Source organism: Melitaea cinxia, chromosome 30 (assembly GCF_905220565.1).
Source record: "Melitaea cinxia chromosome 30, ilMelCinx1.1, whole genome shotgun sequence".
Classification (NCBI taxonomy): domain Eukaryota; kingdom Metazoa; phylum Arthropoda; class Insecta; order Lepidoptera; family Nymphalidae; genus Melitaea; species Melitaea cinxia.
Window position 1 is genome coordinate 3,407,002 of NC_059423.1, and position 22,717 is coordinate 3,429,718.

The window sequence follows — 22,717 nt, forward strand, 5'->3', positions numbered from 1 at the left end:
CGTCGTTAGATTACACGTTGTTACAGAATGCGTTGAGGAAATAAAGGTTCACTGCTCGTTTCCCATAGGTGATAGCGTGATATTTTGTAGCCTATAGGTTGACCCGACTTCTTAATAATATTCGTGCCAAATTTGAAGTAAATCCATGCAGTACTTTTTGAATTTATCCCGGACATACATACAGAAGAACAGACAAACAGACAAAAATTCTAAAAACTATATTTTTGGCTTCGGTATCGATTGTAGATCACGCTCCGAGTATTCTTTTAAAAAAATATTCTATTTATAAAAATATTCTACATCTATAATAATAATATATATAAAAGCGAAAGGCCACTCACTCATCACGAAATCTCCGAAACTATAACACCTACAAACTTGAAATTTGGCAGGTAGGCTCCTTATAGGATGTAGGCATCCGCTAAGAACGGATTTTACGAAACTCAACCCCTAAAGGGGTAAAATGGGGGTTGCAAGTTTGTATGAAAGTCCTATGTTTTTGAAGTAAGAGACTTGAAATTTAAAATATATGCTCTATAGATGATGAAAAGGTGTCCGAATAATGTATCTTAAGAAATCAACCCCCTTTTGGGGTTAAAAAGGGGGATGGTAGGTTGACTTACTCATCACGAAATCTCCGAAACTATAATACCCACAAACTTGAAATTTGGCAGAAAGGCTTCATATAGGGCGTAAACATCTGCTAACAACGGATTTTACGAAATTCGACCCCTAAGGGGGTAAAACGGGGGTTGGAAGTTTGTATGAAAGTCCTATGTTTTTGAAGTAAGAGACTTGAAATTTAAAATGTACGCTCTTTAGATGGTGAGAAGGTGTTTAAATAATTTATTTTTAGAAAGCAACTCTTCTTTGAGGTTAAAACGGGGGATGGTAGATTGACTCACTCATCACGAAATCTCCGGAACTATAACAGCTACAAACATGAAATTTAGCAGGCAGGCTTCATATAGGGCATAGACATCTGCTAAGAACGGATTTTACGAAATTCGACCCCTAAGGGGGTAAAACGGGGGTCGGAAGTTTGTATGAAAGTCTTATGTTTTTGAAGTAAGAGACTTGAAATTTAAAATATATAATCTATAGATGGTGAGGAGGTGTTCAAATAATGCATCGTAATCTATATATATATATATATATATATATATATATATATATAAAAGAGAAAGGTCACTAACTCACTCATTACGAGAACTCAAAAACCGCTGGATGGTCCCATCCATCCAGGTTGGACAAAGACAAAATTTGGCAGGGAGGTAGATTATAGTTAGCAGATGTCCGCTAAGAACAGATTTTCCGATATTCCACCGCTAAGGGGGTTTAATTGGGGTTGATAGTTTGTATGAAACATATACAGCCTGAAAATAAAACTAAAAATGTGGTGTATGGTGTGGTGTGAGGTTTTATAAAAATAACTATTAAATTATACTAAATTGTGCCTTTTAAAAAGTTACTCAGTTTGATAAGGATTTCAAGTTACTGAAATAAAAAAATAATTTGCGTTAAACATCTTAAAGTTAAGTAATGCATATCTTCATAACCACGCGGGCGTAGTCGCAGGCAACAGTTAGTGTATTATAAAACAAAGTCCCCAAAAGTGTATGTGATCGATTCGCTCAAAATCTATTGAACGAATTTTCATGCGGTTTCACCATTGGAGAGGACTCGACCATTGGCAAGAGGAAGGTTTACGGAACGGCTTAGCCGATTTCGATGAGAGTTTCACTGGAAGTTTGCCGGGAAAACTTTGTGACAAACTAATTTGAACGCGGGCGAAGCCGCGGGCACAGCTAGTATATATATATATAGTAGTAGTCCTCCTCATCGATTTCGATGACGGCGACCCAGGGAGTCATGACTAATTTCTCTGATGGGCCCTAATATGGCTCGCTAATCCACATTTAGTTAAATGTCCTAGAGCAAGTGCGGCAGTAAAGCTGACCCGCAAAGTTGTATGTGTAAGTATAGGAGGGTTTAGGTATCTGTTTATTAACATGGCGTTTTGAATTAAGCGCTAGAAGTCGATTTTCTTCAAATGACTTAATTTTATGATTGGTAGTAGATCGCTAAGATGACCTATAGTATTTAATGCGAGTTCCTCCCAGCTTTCGGGATCAATAGCACAAGCATTCAAGTTTCTTTTGAGCATATCCTCATACCGTATATGTTGACCGCCGTGCCTTCGTTTACCCTCTGCCATCTCAGAGTAAAAGACCGCTTTGGGTAGACGACGGTCATCCATGCGAAGGACATGCCCACACCATCTCAGTTGTCTCTGGATAAGCAAAGCCTCCACTCCACACATTCCAGAAACTCGCAGGACCTCGGTATTTGGCACATACCATATATATATATATATAGAATATATAGATAAATAAATGTTTGTCTGTATGCCCTATATAGAATCGTAAACTATAAACGTAGTTACGCGTTAATAATAAACATGATAGACATGACATATAAAAGATAGGCTCGAGGGTAGCGCTGGAGATGCTTCTGTTGTGTTGCAGGCGTCTATAAGCAACGGTAAACCCATCCTTACCAGCAGGGGAGTCCTACGCTTGTTTGGAATATTGATATGCAAAAAGTAGTAAATGTTGTTTAATTTAAATCTGTATATATTATAATTATAGAACATATTTTCCAGAAAGCTCCATATCTCTGCGGATAAGTACAGCCAGCAACAGAACAGTGCCTTTAACTGTCAGCTACCACCTAGATCCTTTGTCTGAAGAGGACGGTATCATTTACGCTACACTTCTGCTCTGCACGCTCTACGTCTTGATAATTTTAGAGGTAGATATTAATAATTTTAGTACTTTCATCTATACCTTACTGTACAATATCATCATCATCACTTCAGCATATCGCAGTCACCTACCGGACGTAGGCCTCCACAAGTTCGCGCCAAAAATGGCGTGAACTCATGTGTGTTGCCCATAGTCACCACGCTGGGCGGGTTGGTGACCGCAGGGCTGGCTTTGTCGTACCGAAGACGCTGCTGTACAATGTATACAAACAATAATAAATATATTTAAAAAATCATAGAATCGAATTGATAACCTCTTATCTTGTATCCCTTTTATCATTTGCCCTTCAAAACGATTTTTTCGTTTTTTTCAAATACCCTCCAGATAGTAAACAGAACGATCGCCGCCTTACTCTCATCGTCCCTGGGGATCGCAGTCCTGGCTCTCAGCGGGGAGCGACCCTCGCTCCCGGAGCTGGTCTCCTGGCTGGACGTGGAGACCCTGCTGCTGCTCTTCAGCATGATGATCCTGGTCGCCATATTGGCGGAGACTGGGCTGTTTGATTACCTAGCGGTTGTTGCTTTTGAAGTAGGTTTTATAACTTTAGTTATGGTTTATGTTAAGCTACATATTTTCTAATCTGTATATATAAAAAATCTCCTGTCACGATCTTTGTCCGAGCTAATCTCTGACACTACTGAACCGTTTTTAGTGAAATTTTGCACAGATATGTAACTTTGTATAACTTAAAATATATGATTTCCAATATAAAAAAATATTTCATTTAATGACCGTGTTATTTTTATTAAAAAACTAAAAAAAAAATACGACACTACGTAGTTCGCCAGGTAGCAGTGTTTGTAAGGAATTTGTTGAAATGTCGTGTGTGCATTTCAATGGATCCATGGATGGTTTGAAAATACAATTGGACCCGGTAGATGGCGCTGCTGTCAATAAATCAGCTTCCAGGTAGTTGCAATTCCGGGCAGGACAACGTCTGCCGGTTCTACTACTGTTTTATAAAATACCAACCCTACCCGTTGCCTAGCCCGGGTATTTGTAGATTATAATTTTTCCATAAGCCTAGTGTAATATTTATGTATTAATTTATGTTTGTATGAAAACAAAGTCATCCGAACTATTATGTACATACGCATTAGTAAAATCAAAATTAAATTAAAAATTTACTTGTTACAAGTAACATAAGTGACCAGATGAAAAGTCCAAACTTTCAAATAAGACTTTGGAGAAGATGCCAGACACCCAGTCTCTCAACAAAAAGATCCTGTATGAAAGAGATCGCTCTTTTGGCGATAAGACTGCCTTTTATACACGTTTATATTTTCTTCCGATGAAAAAAAAAATTCTCACTTAGTGTACAATACTCTTGTCCGTATTTGTTTGTATTGTATGTTTCCGGACCCCCGACACAGGAGAAAATACTAGTGGGGGTCGTTGTGTGTGTAGCGACATCTATCGCGCGGCATACAAACTAGAGAAAACTGACGTATCCTACATCGCGCTATCAAAGTTATCTACGTGTTTGAGTATATATACAAGATCCCGACAACAACCGTCGGGCCGGTAGCCCACCAGACACAACACCCGTCTGGTCGGAGGATCCTCCCTTTGCGATAGCGGACGAAGAACTTCACAAACTATACCATCGCACCGCCAAAAGTGTGAGGCGTTTATTTCAATCATTATCAATCATTACAGCCTATACAGTCCACTGCTGGACATAGGCCTCCACAAGTTTACGCCAAAAATAACGTGAACTCATGTGTGTTGCCCATAGTCACCACGCTGGGCAGGCGGGTTGGTGACCGCAGGGCTGGCTTTGTCGCATCGAAGACGCTTCTGGCCGTCTTCGGCCTGTGTATTTCAAAGCCAGCAGTTGGATGGTTATCCCGCCATCGGTCGGCTTCTTAAGTTCCAAGGTGGTAGTGGAACTGTGTTATCCCTTAGTCGCCTCTTACGACACCCACGGGAAGAGAGGGGTGGCTAAATTCTTCAGTGCCGTAGCCACACAGCACGTTTATTTAACAGCGTTTATTTAATGTTTGTTTAAATTTTTTGCGTCCCAGATGACAGGAGGTAGGACTTGGCCTCTTATCAATACGCTGTGTTTCTTCACGGCGATCTTCTCGACCTTCCTGGACAACGTCACCACTGTGCTGTTGATGACACCTGTCACGATACGGTAATAAAAGTATTTCATTATACATTTGTAGTCTCAAGGAAAAAGGAGATAAGTCAAAAAAAAAAAAACAAATTTACATGTTTCATGACAAAAACGTGTTCAGTGGCTAATATATTGAACCTTAAATAAATTCATCACCAAAAAAACCGGCTCCATTTACTAGTATAGAAGATATAATTTGAATGATAAAATACTTTTTCACCAGGCTATGCGAAGTGATGCAACTGAATCCTGTGCCGGTTTTGATGTCGATGGTGATCTTCAGTAACGTGGGGGGTGCCGCCACCCCCGTGGGCGACCCCCCCAACGTTATCATTGCCAGCCATCCGTCCGTGTTACACGCGGTAAGAAATGTTTTATAAATGTACTAATTTACTTTTAGCCGATAGTATAAAGTAGGTGGAACAACGAGATGGAGTATAACTTGTGTTAATTCTAGAACTAACTGCCCAGACAGACTTCGTTCTTTCAAAAGTTAGTAGTAAAAATATATTTTTTTAATTATTTTTTTTTGCATTAAAACCTTCCGTGGGCCTTAAGAAACATACAAAAAAAAATTAGCCGAATTGGTCGAGCCATTCTCGACTGATGCGCTTAGTAACATTCATTTTTATTTATATAGATCAGAGGAATTTTTCAATTCGACTGCAAGTTTTTCACGATAATTTTTACTGGGTGGATCGATTTTGATAATTTTTACTAGTCGAAAGCTTGCACTTGTTGTGTAGTCTCATACAAATTTGATTGAGATCGGTACTTTTTAAGCTATATCTAATAATGCGTATTTACTTGACTAATTTTCCGTTTACCTACGAAGTATTTTTGAAGTTATATTTCTTTTGGTGCGTTAGGGAAAAATGATGATTGTAAATTTTTATAATGCGCGTACACACCGTCACAAAAAACTAACACCATGAAGTTAGCTAGTCAACGAAGAAGAAGTTAGCAACGTGAAGTTAGCTAGCCAATGAAGTATAACTTCTTACATGCCTACACAAGTACAGAGACTTTTTTTTTCGTTTGGGAGCAATTTTGATTTGGAGTTTGATATATTACAGAATATAAACTTCACAACATTCACCCTACACATGGGTTTGGGGATATTGCTGGTGTGCGTGCAGACATACATACAGCTCCGTTATATGTTCCGAGATATGAACAAGTTGAGACATAGCGTGCCCAGGGATATCGTGGGTAAGGAACCAATCACTTTAGATTTAACTGATTTACCTTTTGTAAGCAATAATAACGGGTCCTCTATTCGAGTCGAGTTCAATTTTTTTTTTTCTAGTTTTAGTGAAAGGACATCGGGTTGATTACCCGATGGCCTTCCACTAAACACCATAAAATTAGTGCACTAAACTAAAATTTAGAAGTTCATGGTAAACGGCGTTGGTGTTACGTTAAGTCCGTTTTTTTCGGTATTGCACCCCCCAAGTGCTGAAGCCGACATACGGTCTAGGAATTCCCGGGCATCCTGGATATCACCCTAAATGGGTTACCCTGCGATAACAAAAAAAACGTTTTGTATATATTCTGTCTATGTTGTACCTAGATGCTTTAAAACTGTTTGTGTACCCAAATAATTAGAGAGAAAAAACAACCGAAAATTTGCTGCAAAACCATGTCCCTTTTTATCAGCCCTGGCTACCCTATTTACCACAGGAACAAAACACCGCTTGATAGCAGTATTATTTAGCTGTGATCTTCTGCAAGATCGAGGAACTTCCCCAGTCGACTGCTCCAGATTTTGAGCAGGATATTTCCTGCTATGTCTTATCTGAGGGTAGGATTACTCTTAAAAATAGAGAACTTTATCCGTTTTATGGGTGAGTGTCTATATTACAGAAATGCGTCAGGAGATAGGAGTCTGGAAACGTGCCGCAGCATCCCTCTCATCTTATTCGAGAGATGAAGACATCGTGAGGAGAGCGCTGGAGAAAAAAGTAGGTATATAATCTTAAGCTAGATAATATACGTGCTGTGTGGCTACGGCACTAAAGAATTTAGCCACCCCCTCTCTTCCCGTGGGTGTCGTAAGAGGCGATTAAGGGATAACAATGTTCCACAACCACCTTGGAACTTAAGAAGCCGACCGATGGCGGGATAACCATCGAACTGCTGGCTTTGAAATACACAGGCCGAAGACGGGCAGCAGCGTCTTCGGTGCGACAAAGCCAGTACTGCGGTCACCAACCCGCCTGCCCAGCGTGGTGACTATGGACAAAACACATGAGTTCACGTTATTTTTGGCGTAAACTTGTGGAGGCCTATGTCCAGCAGTGGACTGTATAGGCTGTAATGATGAGATAATATACCTTTATTTTAACATAAGTAGTATAAGTAGTACCCCCAAGATTGTTATAACTTATATTGATGTATATATGAATGTATATATGTATGTATATATGTATTTATATATGTATGTATATCTGTGTATTTATATTTATTTTTCGTGTTGTTCTGCGTAATTTTTACTCTATACACCCTTTCCGCTTGTATCACATTATTTCTTCGACGCTGATTGTCTGGAAGATATCGCTAATAAATATGTATGTTACACCCAGACTTAGGCGGGAATCGAACCTACAACCCACGGAGCAGAAATCAGAATCACTTAAGATCTTAAACGACAGGTTCAACTAATATAAATAAAGTCAATTTATCGCAGGTACAGAGACTGCAGACCACTCTGATGAAGCGTGAGGCGGGGAGTGGGAAATCAAGGACTGACCCACTATTTTGTTCAACACTCGCTCAGATGAAGGAAAAGGTAGATTTGTTGTAGGACTTATAGGCGTTAAAGCCGTAATCGACATATATAAAAATGAAAGTTTGTCTGTACGTCCTTTATAGAATCGTAAATTATGCATTAAATCATGTCATGATCTTCAGCAAAGTGTTGTGCATGAGCCCACAAAGATTTCTGAGTGGAACGACCAAATAAAGCCTAGCAACGCGCGCAGAGTACAGCTAGTATAATATAATTGGATTAATGGATGAACCATTAACGATTTATTTTGACAGTTTGGTATTCTATCAATGTCATAAATCTAGAATAAAAACAGTAGATAAAACCGTCAAACTGTTTTGTCTTTGACGGTAATATATTATCAGAACGCAATTGTGATTACAGAACTAATAGTTACATACTTTTTACCTGACTTTAGAGATTCGTTAAACATATTAAATCTTTTATTTATTTATTTATTTCATACATACAATTTATTAAAATTACAAGAATACCTGTATTAACCACGTATATAATTTAATGAAACTTGCTACAGTACCATGGCCTAACTCAGAAAAGGGAGCTAGTTTGACTGTGATCTAGAATCTGCGTACCTACGTATTTTGTTACTACTAAAAAGCTTCCAGCTTCTTTTTCATGAATTTTAGCATTTGTTATAATTAAATCTTTGATTTATTTCAGTATCGTATCAGAGACAAACAGCTTCTAGTGAAAGCTACCATTTGTGTCACTTTTGTCGTAGTAGTATTCTTCCTACACGCCATACCTGAACTGCGTAAGTTATTTCACCTCAACTTAACAAACTTTGTCTTATCGTGCGAACTGTCGAACTCGTGAAGAAATTCCAAATTTACTGCACAATTTTCCTTGTTTTCCATTCCATTAGAATCTCCAAAAAAATATTAGAAAACTTTAGAAACATTTCGCCCAAGAATTTGGTAAGATTTGTCAACCTTTGGTTGGTGTTGCACTGAAGCAACACATACCAGTTAAATTTTATACATAAAGCAAATAGAATAACTTTTGAGAAAAAAGATCTGGTGAAAATAAAACAATAAAAAATGCAAATAGGTTTTTAAGAATACATCTTTCTTGTAGAGCAAAAACATACAACAACAATGACAAAGTATAAAATTTAACTTTTGATGTTTTTTTTTTCCTACATGTGACAGAGGTGTTATCTCTGGGTTGGACGGCGTTACTGGGAGCAATACTTCTATTGCTTCTAGCTGAGAGAGAGGACTTAGAACCGATACTGGCCAGAGTGGAGTGGTCTACCCTCTTGTTCTTCGCTGCTTTATTCGTTTTGATGGAGGTAAATATTGCTCTATATATTTATTGCCAATTTAGAACGTAATTTGACTACATTTCTCTAGAATACAATATTCCACAATTCGAATTCACGGCAACGTTTGAATGTAACGTTTATTCGTATTGAGTAATATTTGTTAAACATAGATAAATTTAAAATGTCTTTCGTACAAATTTTCATTAATCTTGGTTTCAAAGGAATAAAATTGGTTTCAATAGAAGCGTCTGAAACATTTTGAAAGTTACTTCCGGAATTTATGTATACATTTAGGTACAAGTAGCATAAATGAAAAATGTCTTGAAGGTCTAAAACGTGTTGGTTATTAATTTTTCTTTTCAGGCGTTATCAAAACTAGGTTTAATAGCGTGGATAGGAAGTCTAACGGAATCCCTAATATTAAAGGTTGGAGAAGAGTCGAGACTCACAGTCGCCATAATGCTTATATTATGGGTAAGTTGTGTACAAACTTCATACCTTTCGGACATATATTTATATATAATCTTGATTGTGCACAACTTGGACATAACCAAAGATAAAAAGGAGTGATGGCAGCCTTATCCTGCCTTATCAGCCTGAAGCAGTGAAACAGAGTGTGTAATCAAATCGCACCCATTCTTCCAAAATTCAATGGGTAGTAAGATTAAGAGCAAAAATCGCTATAACCCAACAGTAAAGCTACATTGCTTAGTTTATAATTTGGAGCATCCCGATTGGGGGTGTATCATAACTTTACAAGTCACTGCTAAAATTAAACTATATTACAAAAATGATTATTACGAGCTCTTTTATTATTATCTTATATATAAAATTCTCGTATCACAATGCAACTAGCATTGCTAGTTACCGTTCTCCAAAACGGCTGGACCGATATTTATGAAATTTTGTGTGCATATCAAGTGGGTGTGAGAATTGGCCAACATTAAACACATTTGAACAATTTCGTAATGATAAACACCAACATGTCATCAGGCGTACCTACGAAACACGTAGTGCATCTCACGTTGATTTAAAAGTACCGTGTTACAATAATCTCTATGGTAAACGACTGCTACAATATCAATAAAGTGTTTGAAAGACAAATTGAGGAACCCTTGCTGAAATCTGCATAAATAGCATCGATGCTTTGACAAGAATCGACTACCGTGGAAATCATCATTACAGCCTATACAGTCCACTGCTGGACATAGGCCTCCACAAGTTTACACCAAAAATACCGTGAACTCATGTGTGTTGCCTATAGTCACCACGCTGGGCAGGCGGGTTGGTGACCGCAGGGCTGGCTTTGTCGCAGGGCGGCTTTGTACCGTAGAAATAGTGTTTATAAATAATACCAAATTTGTCGATTGTTGATCTATATTTAAAAAAAAAACGTGCTACGTACATTTCTATTGGTCATACAGATCTTTGTCTGGGCTGGATTGTAGTCTGGGCGTAGATTGTTCGTATGTGTATTGTTTTTTTTATGTCACTAGGTCGGCAAACAAACGTACGGCTCACCTGATGGTAAGCGATTGCCGTAGCTTATAGACGCCTGCAACACCAGAAGCATCGCAAGCGCGTTGCCGACCCAATCCCCGATCCCTCCCAGGAGCTCTGGTCACCTTATTCACCAACAGGAACATAATACTGCTTGAAAACAGTATTATTTTGCTGTGATCTTTATTAGGTCGAGGTACTACCCCAGTCGGGCTACCCCATATTTTGAGCAGGAAATTCCTGCTTTGCCCTACCTCATTGTGTGTGTCTTCCCCGAGACAGCCGCACTTCCTCCTGAGGGCCGTTGAGATTTGATTACGTCAACCTTACATAATGTCACAGCCAAATAATACTGCTCTGTAGTGTTGTGTTACTGTGGTGAGTAAAGTAGCTAAAGCCGGGAAGGATTTTAAGTGCACTTATAGAAGATTGAGAAGTGTTTTTTCTAGGAAATATAGGTTTTTTTATAATATATCTTAAACGTATCTGACGTCATTTCACTCAAGCGTGATGGACTTTAAAGTGGGTTAAATACATCGATCAGGTGTCGGGGTTAGCGTCCGCCTTCGTGGATAACATCCCGCTGACGACGATGATGGTGCGCGTGGTGGGCGCGCTGGCGCAGTCGCTGGCGCTGCCGCTGGCGCCGCTCGCCTGGGCGCTGAGCTTCGGCGCCTGCCTCGGGGGTGAGTGGCGCTGGACCGGCCTGGGTCTGATCTAGGACACCCGGGCCGCTCGCCTGGGCGCTGAGCTTCGGCGCCTGCCTCGGGGGTGAGTGGCGCTGGACCGGCCTGGCTCTGATCTAGGACACCCGGGCCGCTCGCCTGGGCGCTGAGCTTCGGCGCCTGCCTCGGGGGTGAGTGGCGCTGGACCGGCCTGGCTCTGATCTAGGACACCCGGGCCGCTCGCCTGGGCGCTGAGCTTCGGCGCCTGCCTCGGGGGTGAGTGGCGCTGGACCGGCCTGGCTCTGATCTAGGACACCCGGGCCGCTCGCCTGGGCGCTGTGCTTCGGCGCCTGCCTCGGGGGTGAGTGGCGCTGGACCGGCCTGGCTCTGATCTAGGACACCCGGGCCGCTCGCCTGGGCGCTGAGCTTCGGCGCCTGCCTCGGGGGTGAGTGGCGCTGGACCGGCCTGGCTCTGATCTAGGACACCCGGGCCGCTCGCCTGGGCGCTGAGCTTCGGCGCCTGCCTCGGGGGTGAGTGGCGCTGGACCGGCCTGGCTCTGATCTAGGACACCCGGGCCGCTCGCCTGGGCGCTGAGCTTCGGCGCCTGCCTCGGGGGTGAGTGGCGCTGGACCGGCCTGGCTCTGATCTAGGACACCCGGGCCGCTCGCCTGGGCGCTGAGCTTCGGCGCCTGCCTCGGGGGTGAGTGGCGCTGGACCGGCCTGGCTCTGATCTAGGACACCCGGGCCGCTCGCCTGGGCGCTGAGCTTCGGCGCCTGCCTCGGGGGTGAGTGGCGGCAGACCGGCCTGGGTCTGGTCTAGGACACCCGGGCCGCTCGCCTGGGCGCTGAGCTTCGGCGCCTGCCTCGGGGGTGAGTGGCGCTGGACCGGCCTGGCTCTGATCTAGGACACCCGGGCCGCTCGCCTGGGCGCTGAGCTTCGGCGCCTGCCTCGGGGGTGAGTGGCGGCAGACCGGCCTGGGTCTGGTCTAGGACACCCGGGCCGCTCGCCTGGGCGCTGAGCTTCGGCGCCTGCCTCGGGGGTGAGTGGCGCTGGACCGGCCTGGCTCTGATCTAGGACACCCGGGCCGCTCGCCTGGGCGCTGAGCTTCGGCGCCTGCCTCGGGGGTGAGTGGCGGCAGACCGGCCTGGGTCTGGTCTAGGACACCCGGGCCGCTCGCCTGGGTGCTGAGCTTCGGCGCCTGCCTCGGGGGTGAGTGGCGCTGGACCGGCCTGGCTCTGATCTAGGACACCCGGGCCGCTCGCCTGGGCGCTGAGCTTAGGCGCCTGCCTCGGGGGTGAGTGGCGCTGGACCGGCCTGGCTCTGATCTAGGACACCCGGGCCGCTCGCCTGGGCGCTGAGCTTCGGCGCCTGCCTCGGGGGTGAGTGGCGGCAGACCGGCCTGGCTCTGATCTAGGACACCCGGGCCGCTCGCCTGGGCGCTGAGCTTCGGCGCCTGCCTCGGGGGTGAGTGGCGCTGGACCGGCCTGGCTCTGATCTAGGACACCCGGGCCGCTCGCCTGGGCGCTGAGCTTCGGCGCCTGCCTCGGGGGTGAGTGGCGGCAGACCGGCCTGGGTCTGGTCTAGGACACCCGGGCCGCTCGCCTGGGCGCTGAGCTTCGGCGCCTGCCTCGGGGGTGAGTGGCGCTGGACCGGCCTGGCTCTGATCTAGGACACCCGGGCCGCTCGCCTGGGCGCTGAGCTTCGGCGCCTGCCTCGGGGGTGAGTGGCGCTGGACCGGCCTGGCTCTGATCTAGGACACCCGGGCCGCTCGCCTGGGCGCTGAGCTTCGGCGCCTGCCTCGGGGGTGAGTGGCGCTGGACCGGCCTGGCTCTGATCTAGGACACCCGGGCCGCTCGCCTGGGCGCTGAGCTTCGGCGCCTGCCTCGGGGGTGAGTGGCGGCAGACCGGCCTGGGTCTGGTCTAGGACACCCGGGCCGCTCGCCTGGGCGCTGAGCTTCGGCGCCTGCCTCGGGGGTGAGTGGCGCTGGACCGGCCTGGCTCTGATCTAGGACACCCGGGCCGCTCGCCTGGGCGCTGAGCTTCGGCGCCTGCCTCGGGGGTGAGTGGCGGCAGACCGGCCTGGGTCTGGTCTAGGACACCCGGGCCGCTCGCCTGGGCGCTGAGCTTCGGCGCCTGCCTCGGGGGTGAGTGGCGCTGGACCGGCCTGGCTCTGATCTAGGACACCCGGGCCGCTCGCCTGGGCGCTGAGCTTCGGCGCCTGCCTCGGGGGTGAGTGGCGCTGGACCGGCCTGGCTCTGATCTAGGACACCCGGGCCGCTCGCCTGGGCGCTGAGCTTCGGCGCCTGCCTCGGGGGTGAGTGGCGGCAGACCGGCCTGGGTCTGGTCTAGGACACCCGGGCCGCTCGCCTGGGTGCTGAGCTTCGGCGCCTGCCTCGGGGATGAGTGGCGCTGGACCGGCCTGGCTCTGATCTAGGACACCCGGGCCGCTCGCCTGGGCGCTGAGCTTCGGCGCCTGCCTCGGGGGTGAGTGGCGCTGGACCGGCCTGGCTCTGATCTAGGACACCCGGGCCGCTCGCCTGGGCGCTGAGCTTCGGCGCCTGCCTCGGGGGTGAGTGGCGCTGGACCGGCCTGGCTCTGATCTAGGACACCCGGGCCGCTCGCCTGGGCGCTGAGCTTCGGCGCCTGCCTCGGGGGGGAGTGGCGGCGGACCGGCCTGGGTCTGGTCTAGGACACCCGGGCCGCTCGCCTGGGCGCTGAGCTTCGGCGCCTGCCTCGGGGGTGAGTGGCGCTGGACCGGCCTGGCTCTGATCTAGGACACCCGGGCCGCTCGCCTGGGCGCTGAGCTTCGGCGCCTGCCTCGGGGGTGAGTGGCGCTGGACCGGCCTGGCTCTGATCTAGGACACCCGGGCCGCTCGCCTGGGCGCTGAGCTTCGGCGCCTGCCTCGGGGGTGAGTGGCGGCAGACCGGCCTGGGTCTGGTCTAGGACACCCGGGCCGCTCGCCTGGGCGCTGAGCTTCGGCGCCTGCCTCGGGGGTGAGTGGCGCTGGACCGGCCTGGCTCTGATCTAGGACACCCGGGCCGCTCGCCTGGGCGCTGAGCTTCGGCGCCTGCCTCGGGGGTGAGTGGCGCTGGACCGGCCTGGCTCTGGTCTAGGACACCCGGGCCGCTCGCCTGGGCGCTGAGCTTCGGCGCCTGCCTCGGGGGTGAGTGGCGCTGGACCGGCCTGGCTCTGATCTAGGACACCCGGGCCGCTCGCCTGGGCGCTGAGCTTCGGCGCCTGCCTCGGGGGTGAGTGGCGCTGGACCGGCCTGGCTCTGATCTAGGACACCCGGGCCGCTCGCCTGGGCGCTGAGCTTCGGCGCCTGCCTCGGGGGTGAGTGGCGCTGGACCGGCCTGGCTCTGATCTAGGACACCCGGGCCGCTCGCCTGGGCGCTGAGCTTCGGCGCCTGCCTCGGGGGTGAGTGGCGCTGGACCGGCCTGGCTCTGATCTAGGACACCCGGGCCGCTCGCCTGGGCGCTGAGCTTCGGCGCCTGCCTCGGGGGTGAGTGGCGCTGGACCGGCCTGGCTCTGATCTAGGACACCCGGGCCGCTCGCCTGGGCGCTGAGCTTCGGCGCCTGCCTCGGGGGTGAGTGGCGCTGGACCGGCCTGGCTCTGATCTAGGACACCCGGGCCGCTCGCCTGGGCGCTGAGCTTCGGCGCCTGCCTCGGGGGTGAGTGGCGGCAGACCGGCCTGGGTCTGGTCTAGGACACCCGGGCCGCTCGCCTGGGCGCTGAGCTTCGGCGCCTGCCTCGGGGGTGAGTGGCGCTGGACCGGCCTGGCTCTGATCTAGGACACCCGGGCCGCTCGCCTGGGCGCTGAGCTTCGGCGCCTGCCTCGGGGGTGAGTGGTGGCAGACCGGCCTGGGTCTGGTCTAGGACACCCGGGCCGCTCGCCTGGGCGCTGAGCTTCGGCGCCTGCCTCGGGGGTGAGTGGCGCTGGACCGGCCTGGCTCTGATCTAGGACACCCGGGCCGCTCGCCTGGGCGCTGAGCTTCGGCGCCTGCCTCGGGGGTGAGTGGCGGCAGACCGGCCTGGGTCTGGTCTAGGACACCCGGGCCGCTCGCCTGGGTGCTGAGCTTCGGCGCCTGCCTCGGGGATGAGTGGCGCTGGACCGGCCTGGCTCTGATCTAGGACACCCGGGCCGCTCGCCTGGGCGCTGAGCTTCGGCGCCTGCCTCGGGGGTGAGTGGCGCTGGACCGGCCTGGCTCTGATCTAGGACACCCGGGCCGCTCGCCTGGGCGCTGAGCTTCGGCGCCTGCCTCGGGGGTGAGTGGCGCTGGACCGGCCTGGCTCTGATCTAGGACACCCGGGCCGCTCGCCTGGGCGCTGAGCTTCGGCGCCTGCCTCGGGGGTGAGTGGCGCTGGACCGGCCTGGCTCTGATCTAGGACACCCGGGCCGCTCGCCTGGGCGCTGAGCTTCGGCGCCTGCCTCGGGGGTGAGTGGCGCTGGACCGGCCTGGCTCTGATCTAGGACACCCGGGCCGCTCGCCTGGGCGCTGAGCTTCGGCGCCTGCCTCGGGGGTGAGTGGCGCTGGACCGGCCTGGCTCTGATCTAGGACACCCGGGCCGCTCGCCTGGGCGCTGAGCTTCGGCGCCTGCCTCGGGGGTGAGTGGCGGCAGACCGGCCTGGGGCTGGTCTAGGACACCCGGGCCGCTCGCCTGGGCGCTGAGCTTCGGCGCCTGCCTCGGGGGTGAGTGGCGCTGGACCGGCCTGGCTCTGGTCTAGGACACCCGGGCCGCTCGCCTGGGCGCTGAGCTTCGGCGCCTGCCTCGGGGGTGAGTGGCGGCAGACCGGCCTGGGTCTGGTCTAGGACACCCGGGCCGCTCGCCTGGGTGCTGAGCTTCGGCGCCTGCCTCGGGGGTGAGTGGCGCTGGACCGGCCTGGCTCTGATCTAGGACACCCGGGCCGCTCGCCTGGGCGCTGAGCTTCGGCGCCTGCCTCGGGGGTGAGTGGCGCTGGACCGGCCTGGCTCTGATCTAGGACACCCGGGCCGCTCGCCTGGGCGCTGAGCTTCGGCGCCTGCCTCGGGGGTGAGTGGCGGCAGACCGGCCTGGCTCTGATCTAGGACACCCGGGCCGCTCGCCTGGGCGCTGAGCTTCGGCGCCTGCCTCGGGGGTGAGTGGCGCTGGACCGGCCTGGCTCTGATCTAGGACACCCGGGCCGCTCGCCTGGGCGCTGAGCTTCGGCGCCTGCCTCGGGGGTGAGTGGCGGCAGACCGGCCTGGGTCTGGTCTAGGACACCCGGGCCGCTCGCCTGGGCGCTGAGCTTCGGCGCCTGCCTCGGGGGTGAGTGGCGCTGGACCGGCCTGGGTCTGATCTAGGACACCCGGGCCGCTCGCCTGGGCGCTGAGCTTCGGCGCCTGCCTCGGGGGTGAGTGGCGCTGGACCGGCCTGGCTCTGATCTAGGACACCCGGGCCGCTCGCCTGGGCGCTGAGCTTCGGCGCCTGCCTCGGGGGTGAGTGGCGCTGGACCGGCCTGGCTCTGATCTAGGACACCCGGGCCGCTCGCCTGGGCGCTGAGCTTCGGCGCCTGCCTCGGGGGTGAGTGGCGCTGGACCGGCCTGGCTCTGATCTAGGACACCCGGGCCGCTCGCCTGGGCGCTGAGCTTCGGCGCCTGCCTCGGGGGTGAGTGGCGGCAGACCGGCCTGGGTCTGGTCTAGGACACCCGGGCCGCTCGCCTGGGCGCTGAGCTTCGGCGCCTGCCTCGGGGGTGAGTGGCGCTGGACCGGCCTGGCTCTGATCTAGGACACCCGGGCCGCTCGCCTGGGCGCTGAGCTTCGGCGCCTGCCTCGGGGGTGAGTGGCGGCAGACCGGCCTGGGTCTGGTCTAGGACACCCGGGCCGCTCGCCTGGGCGCTGAGCTTCGGCGCCTGCCTCGGGGGTGAGTGGCGCTGGACCGGCCTGGCTCTGATCTAGGACACCCGGGCCGCTCGCCTGGGCGCTGAGCTTCGGCGCCTGCCTCGGGGGTGAGTGGCGCTGGACCGGCCTGGCTCTGATCTAGGACACCCGGGCCGCTCGCCTGGGCGCTGAGCTTCGGCGCCTGCCTCGGGGGTGAGTGGCGGCAGACCGGCCTGGGTCTGGTCTAGGACACCCGGGCCGCTCGCCTGGGCGCTGAGCTTCGGCGCCTGCCTCGGGGGTGAGTGGCGCTGGACCGGCCTGGCTCTGATCTAGGACACCCGGGCCGCTCGCCTGGGCGCTGAGCTTCGGCGCCTGCCTCGGGGGTGAGTGGCGCTGGACCGGCCTGGGTCTGATCTAGGACACCCGGGCCGCTCGCCTGGGCGCTGAGCTTCGGCGCCTGCCTCGGGGGTGAGTGGCGCTGGACCGGCCTGGCTCTGGTCTAGGACACCCGGGCCGCTCGCCTGGGCGCTGAGCTTCGGTATATATATTAAGGGTACACGACGAGTGAACTACTCGTAGTTTAACTAACTTATTAGTCATTTCGTCATTAACAATATAATTTTTACGTACCTCAATGGAATTCACTGGAGTTACAGATACCGTATGCGTAAGGGTACATGTAACAAAGGTCGGAAAGCACTAGTAAAGACGATGAGGTCGCTCCACCCCCGCAGGCAACGGCACGCTGATCGGCGCCAGCGCCAACGTGGTGTGCGCCGGCGTGGCGGAGCAGCACGGTTACCGGTTCACGTTCCTGCAGTTCCTCGCCGTCGGCTTCCCCGTCATGCTGGCCAACCTGGCCGTCGCCTCGCTCTACCTGCTGCTGTGCCACGGCCTCTTCGCCTGGCACTGATCGCCAGCAATACGGCCAGCTGTTGCTCTGCCCCAGCCTCACTTGACAGTGATCACTGATGGTATAAATCTAGCTGCTACTCTGCCACAACATCTACACATGGCACTGATCGCCGATACTATATGTCCAGTTTTAACACTATTGATTCTACAGGACCCACCACGATTGTCAATTTAAACTCCCAATTTTCGGCAACGTTGCAGACATCATGGTCACGGGTGACTGTTGAGACCCGTAAAATCAAAAGTGTTCATAGTGACCGTAAAAAAATTTTAGAAACTTATAGTATACATCCAGCTCCTGCCCTAACGTAGTCTCTTTACCTGGCATTGATTAACAGTAGTTAGATTGGCAGAAGAGTACCGTCAAAGCCCCCCAAAAATAATCCCAATGATTGGCAGAAGATTATTAGAAGATTGTAAAATTTAGATCTTCCATAGTGTTAACTGAGCTAACCATGGCAACGATAATTACTATTAAAATTATTATATTTATTGACCTCTTAGGAATATTTCAGTCATAAATATAGTTACTAATAACACTGGTGTGTTATAAAATCATTCTAAAATCTATAAACACCTTACATTATGTTAGAAATGAAAAAAAAATACTCAAAAACAGTCCTATTAAAAACAAAATTATATAATTTTTATATTTCTTACAATTATTTTACAATTTTCATATTTAATTTATATTCAGTAACATAAAAATATTTTATTTACGATATTTTCCAAAATATGTTTATTTATTTGACCTTGATATTGCCCTGCGGTCTCCAACCCGCCTGCCCAGCGTGGTGACTACGGGCAAAACACATGAGTTCACGCATTTTTGGCGCGAACTTGTGGAGGCCTATGTCCAGCAGTGGACTGCGATAGGCTGGAATGATGATGATGATGATGATGATGTATATTTATTTGCTTCTTTTTCATCTGTTTAGTCAGTCATAAATTAGTGTTAATGACAGATGACGTTTTATGAAATGTCATTGTCGTTTTAAATTATCACAAACTAGAATAATGACAGTTTCTATTCAGTTAAAAGTCTTTGTCATTTAGGATCTGTTTGGTTCAGTTGTGGATAAAACTATTTGGTGGATAACGATACAAATAGACTTTAAAAGCGGGAAGTAGGATAGGACAGTAGGATCTGTTCCACCTCAATGAACAAACTTTAAGATTAATATATTCGAATAGGAATATCTCATAAATATAATCAATAGGATGGTAGAAAAGAATAATTAAGCAATAACTTTTACTGTATGATACCGTCATCCGTCAAATAGCGTTATCTACATAGTCTTATATACAGGTCATGCAACGGAGCCCCATTTCAATGGTGAGAGATTAGTACGATAGTGCTGTCGCTGTGTGCGGTCACGTGGTGTGGTGGTGACGTTTCATTGTAATTGGTTATATTTTAAAACATAAATGCGTAATAATAAATAGAAAAAGAGACAGAATGCTATTCTGTATTCGTTGCACAGCAGATCCATCGATCGTCATGCCTCTGGTGGCTATAAACCATTAAGCCGACGTACCTCCACCACTTTAGTTGCCCGACCTGTGTATAAGACGTGGTCAAGAGTCCTCCATTTTGACATTTAGCTGTCAAAGTGATATTTTTTCATGTCAATGTTTTTTATTGAACAAATGAACATAGCGTTTTTATGGTGTTAGTAACATTACGAATATTTTGTGTGTACTTAATGACATTTTTTTGTTAAATTGTTTAAATATTGCATGAATTAAACAATTGTTTTTACTTTTTTCCTGTCAGCGGCCTTTGTAATGAAATTTTATTGATGGACGATTTTCTAAATTTTAAAGGTCCTATGTAAAATAAGCTTAAGTTACTTCACAGGCAGTATTTGATAGTTTATGTTATATTACGTGTACTTACTGTTAGGTTTTATTATGTATTATCGAGAGCTTATTAATAGTATTATTTTGAACAAAACTGTATTATTTTATTAATTAAAAATCATTGTACCATATTTTGAACTAATTTTAATCACTTTTATCTAATTGACTACCCTAGCTCTGTGTCACAACACACACCACAATCTAATTTTTAATAGAGAAAAAGCATGAAACGACCAAACGTACTGTTGACGTCAAAATACAGCGTTACTTGTATGAGTGGGAACTCGAGAGACCTAATTATTTATCACGTATAACGAGGTACTTCATATAAATTGTCAGATTTAAAATGATAGCTTTATTATTTAAAGAATTAGACCAAAGTTTTGATGTACAATTCCGATGATCTTAAATTTTGTCTACGTATTTATGGATGAAAGTATTTCCAAAAATTGTCTATGGATAAGCAACAGATACAAGTAAAGTCGTTTAGGCAATGAGTTAGACTACAGTTTTGTTACTTTAATATGCGTAGTCAACCAAATTCCAGTCAATGACCTAAAAATAAGGAAAAATGAAAGATTTCATCGTTTCAAACAAACGTTAGGTACGTTTGTTTGATTCTGTATAACAATAACATTAAATAGTGAATTATTGTTTATATATATATATACAATATGTCATTTAAAGGGCATATCCAGAATTTTGTAAGGGGTTGGGCAGAATCAAATAAATACAAGAAGAAATAAGTACTGTAGTACTAGAAAATTAAAAATTCTTTTTTTTTTTTACCGTCACAAACTATATATACATTTTGGATAAATCTAAAAATTTGTTATTAGCTACGAGTCAGGGTTGGGCAAATGCCCCATCTTGCTCCACCGCGGGTACGCCCATGAGTCATTGAACTTTAAAGATTCTATGATAAACGTGAGAATCTGAAACTATTATTATGTCATTCTGTTAACAATTCCTAGTTGAACCGTTACGTGACGCCATTTTTTTTTCGAACACAAAAAAAATCCCAATTTGCTTAAGTCGTTTCAACATGTTACATTACTTAGATTGATTTTTATTCATATAGATATATAATAGTATATAATTCCAAGTTACTTACAAAACCAGATCCTACTTATTTAGGTAACACTGTATTTCCACTTCCTAAAAAAATAATATCACTTAAAATATTCAAATAATGACCAGAAAGCTAAAATATATTATAAAAGTGATTTTATGTAAAATATGGTCAATGAAAAAGTATTAATAATGTGAAAAATCTTATATTTTTGTAATTATAAAATAAAATGTATATCAAGTATTAGCAAAGGTTTTTAAATCTTATTTGTAGATAATATTTGTGTGGTTACAAATGGTGTTTGCTGAACAATTTCTTTACATATTTTGCTGATTTTGAGCATAATATGTAAAATTATTGATGACGCGTTGGTCTAGCGGCCACAGCACTGGCTGTTACGGTGGTGGTCGCGGGTTCGATCCCCGCTCACGACAGACATCTGGATTGGCCATATAGATGTTTGTGCGTGATCTAGGCGTTTGTTCTTCTGTATTGTGTTTCCTGTGTGTACTGTGTGGCTACGGTACTAAAGAATATAGCCACCCCCTCTCTTCCCGTGGGTGTCGTAAGAGGCGACTAAGGGATAACACAGTTCCACTACCACCTTGGAACCTGAAAAGCCGAACGAGGCGGGATAACCATCCAACTGCTGGCTTTAAAACACACAGGCCGAAGATGGGCAGCAGCGTCTTCGATGCGACAAAGCCAGCCCTGCGGTCACCAACCCACGCCCAGCGTGGTGACTATGGGCAACACACATGAGTTCACGCATTTTTGGCGCGAGCTTGTGGAGGCCTATGTCCAGCAGTGGACTGTATAGGCTGTAATGATGATATGATGATTGTGTTTCCGCACCCCCGACACAGGAGAAATTCCTACTGGGAGTTTCTTTGAGTGTGCGTTTATTATTATTGTTATTATTGTATTAAATCGTTTAATATAAATTTTATTGATTTTAAAATTTATAAAATATATATTTTATACGGATATTTAATAAGTAAACAATTTATATTGTTTATTTTAATGCCTATTAGAAATGTTACGGAGTTAAAATATATTCAAGTGAAAAGAACTGAAAAATTTATTACAAAAAAAATGTCATAATTTGTTTTTCTTTAATATTTTTCATCTCAGAATATTTATATTGAGATGCAGTTTTAACGTTTTACTGTACACTTATGTAAATAAATCCGTTACATTTCAATTAAATAGGCATTTAATTTTTATTAGTTTTTATATTTATATAAAATGAATGCTTTAATTAGCGAGTGTTGGCTAAAATGATTTTAGTTAATCGAGCTATCACAATTTTATTGTTTTATGAATTAAATGTATATGTTTTATACAATTACGATTTATTTCACCTTAAAAAGTTTCATACAGTGAATGAATAAGATATACTCTATTTTTTAACCGACTTCCAAAAAAGGAGGAGGTTCTCAATTCGACTGTATTTTTTTTATCAAAATCGGTTCATAAACGACGAAGTTATCCCCGAACATACATATAATATATATATACGGTCGAATTGAGTAACCTCCTTTTTTTAAGTCTGTTAAAAAATATTAGCATTCTGCACTCCTTCTCTATATAAACTATAAGTGTACGAAATTTCATACTTCTTCGTCTGCGCGTTTTTCGTAAAAAGGGGTACAAAGTTTTTGCTTCACGTATTAAATATATAGATAAAATAATTGTGTTTGCTCGCAAACGAAAAAAAAACCGACTTCAATTACATCGACGAGTAATACAACGTAGATCGACGAAAAAAATAGTCAAGTAACTACGCGTTATCAAAGATTACTCAAAAAGTAGTTATCAAATCTTAATAAAATTTATATGTGACCA

The 22,717-nt window shown here is 47.7% G+C and overlaps 1 protein-coding gene across 1 annotated transcript in view; it reads left to right on the top strand.

The window, feature by feature from the left end:
• Positions 1-18,370, top strand: part of LOC123668099 (P protein-like) — a 52,969-nt gene extending 34,599 nt beyond the window's left edge. Inside the window, exons 8-19 of the mRNA XM_045601893.1 lie at positions 2,666-2,814; positions 3,153-3,356; positions 4,856-4,971; positions 5,177-5,315; positions 6,030-6,165; positions 6,820-6,917; positions 7,643-7,744; positions 8,405-8,498; positions 8,896-9,038; positions 9,375-9,485; positions 11,056-11,197; positions 17,754-18,370. Of these exons, the coding sequence (XP_045457849.1) occupies positions 2,666-2,814; positions 3,153-3,356; positions 4,856-4,971; positions 5,177-5,315; positions 6,030-6,165; positions 6,820-6,917; positions 7,643-7,744; positions 8,405-8,498; positions 8,896-9,038; positions 9,375-9,485; positions 11,056-11,197; positions 17,754-17,932 (1,613 nt within the window). The 3' untranslated portion in view covers positions 17,933-18,370. The remainder of the gene's footprint in view (positions 1-2,665; positions 2,815-3,152; positions 3,357-4,855; positions 4,972-5,176; positions 5,316-6,029; positions 6,166-6,819; positions 6,918-7,642; positions 7,745-8,404; positions 8,499-8,895; positions 9,039-9,374; positions 9,486-11,055; positions 11,198-17,753) is intronic.
• Positions 18,371-22,717: the final 4,347 nt, after the last annotated feature.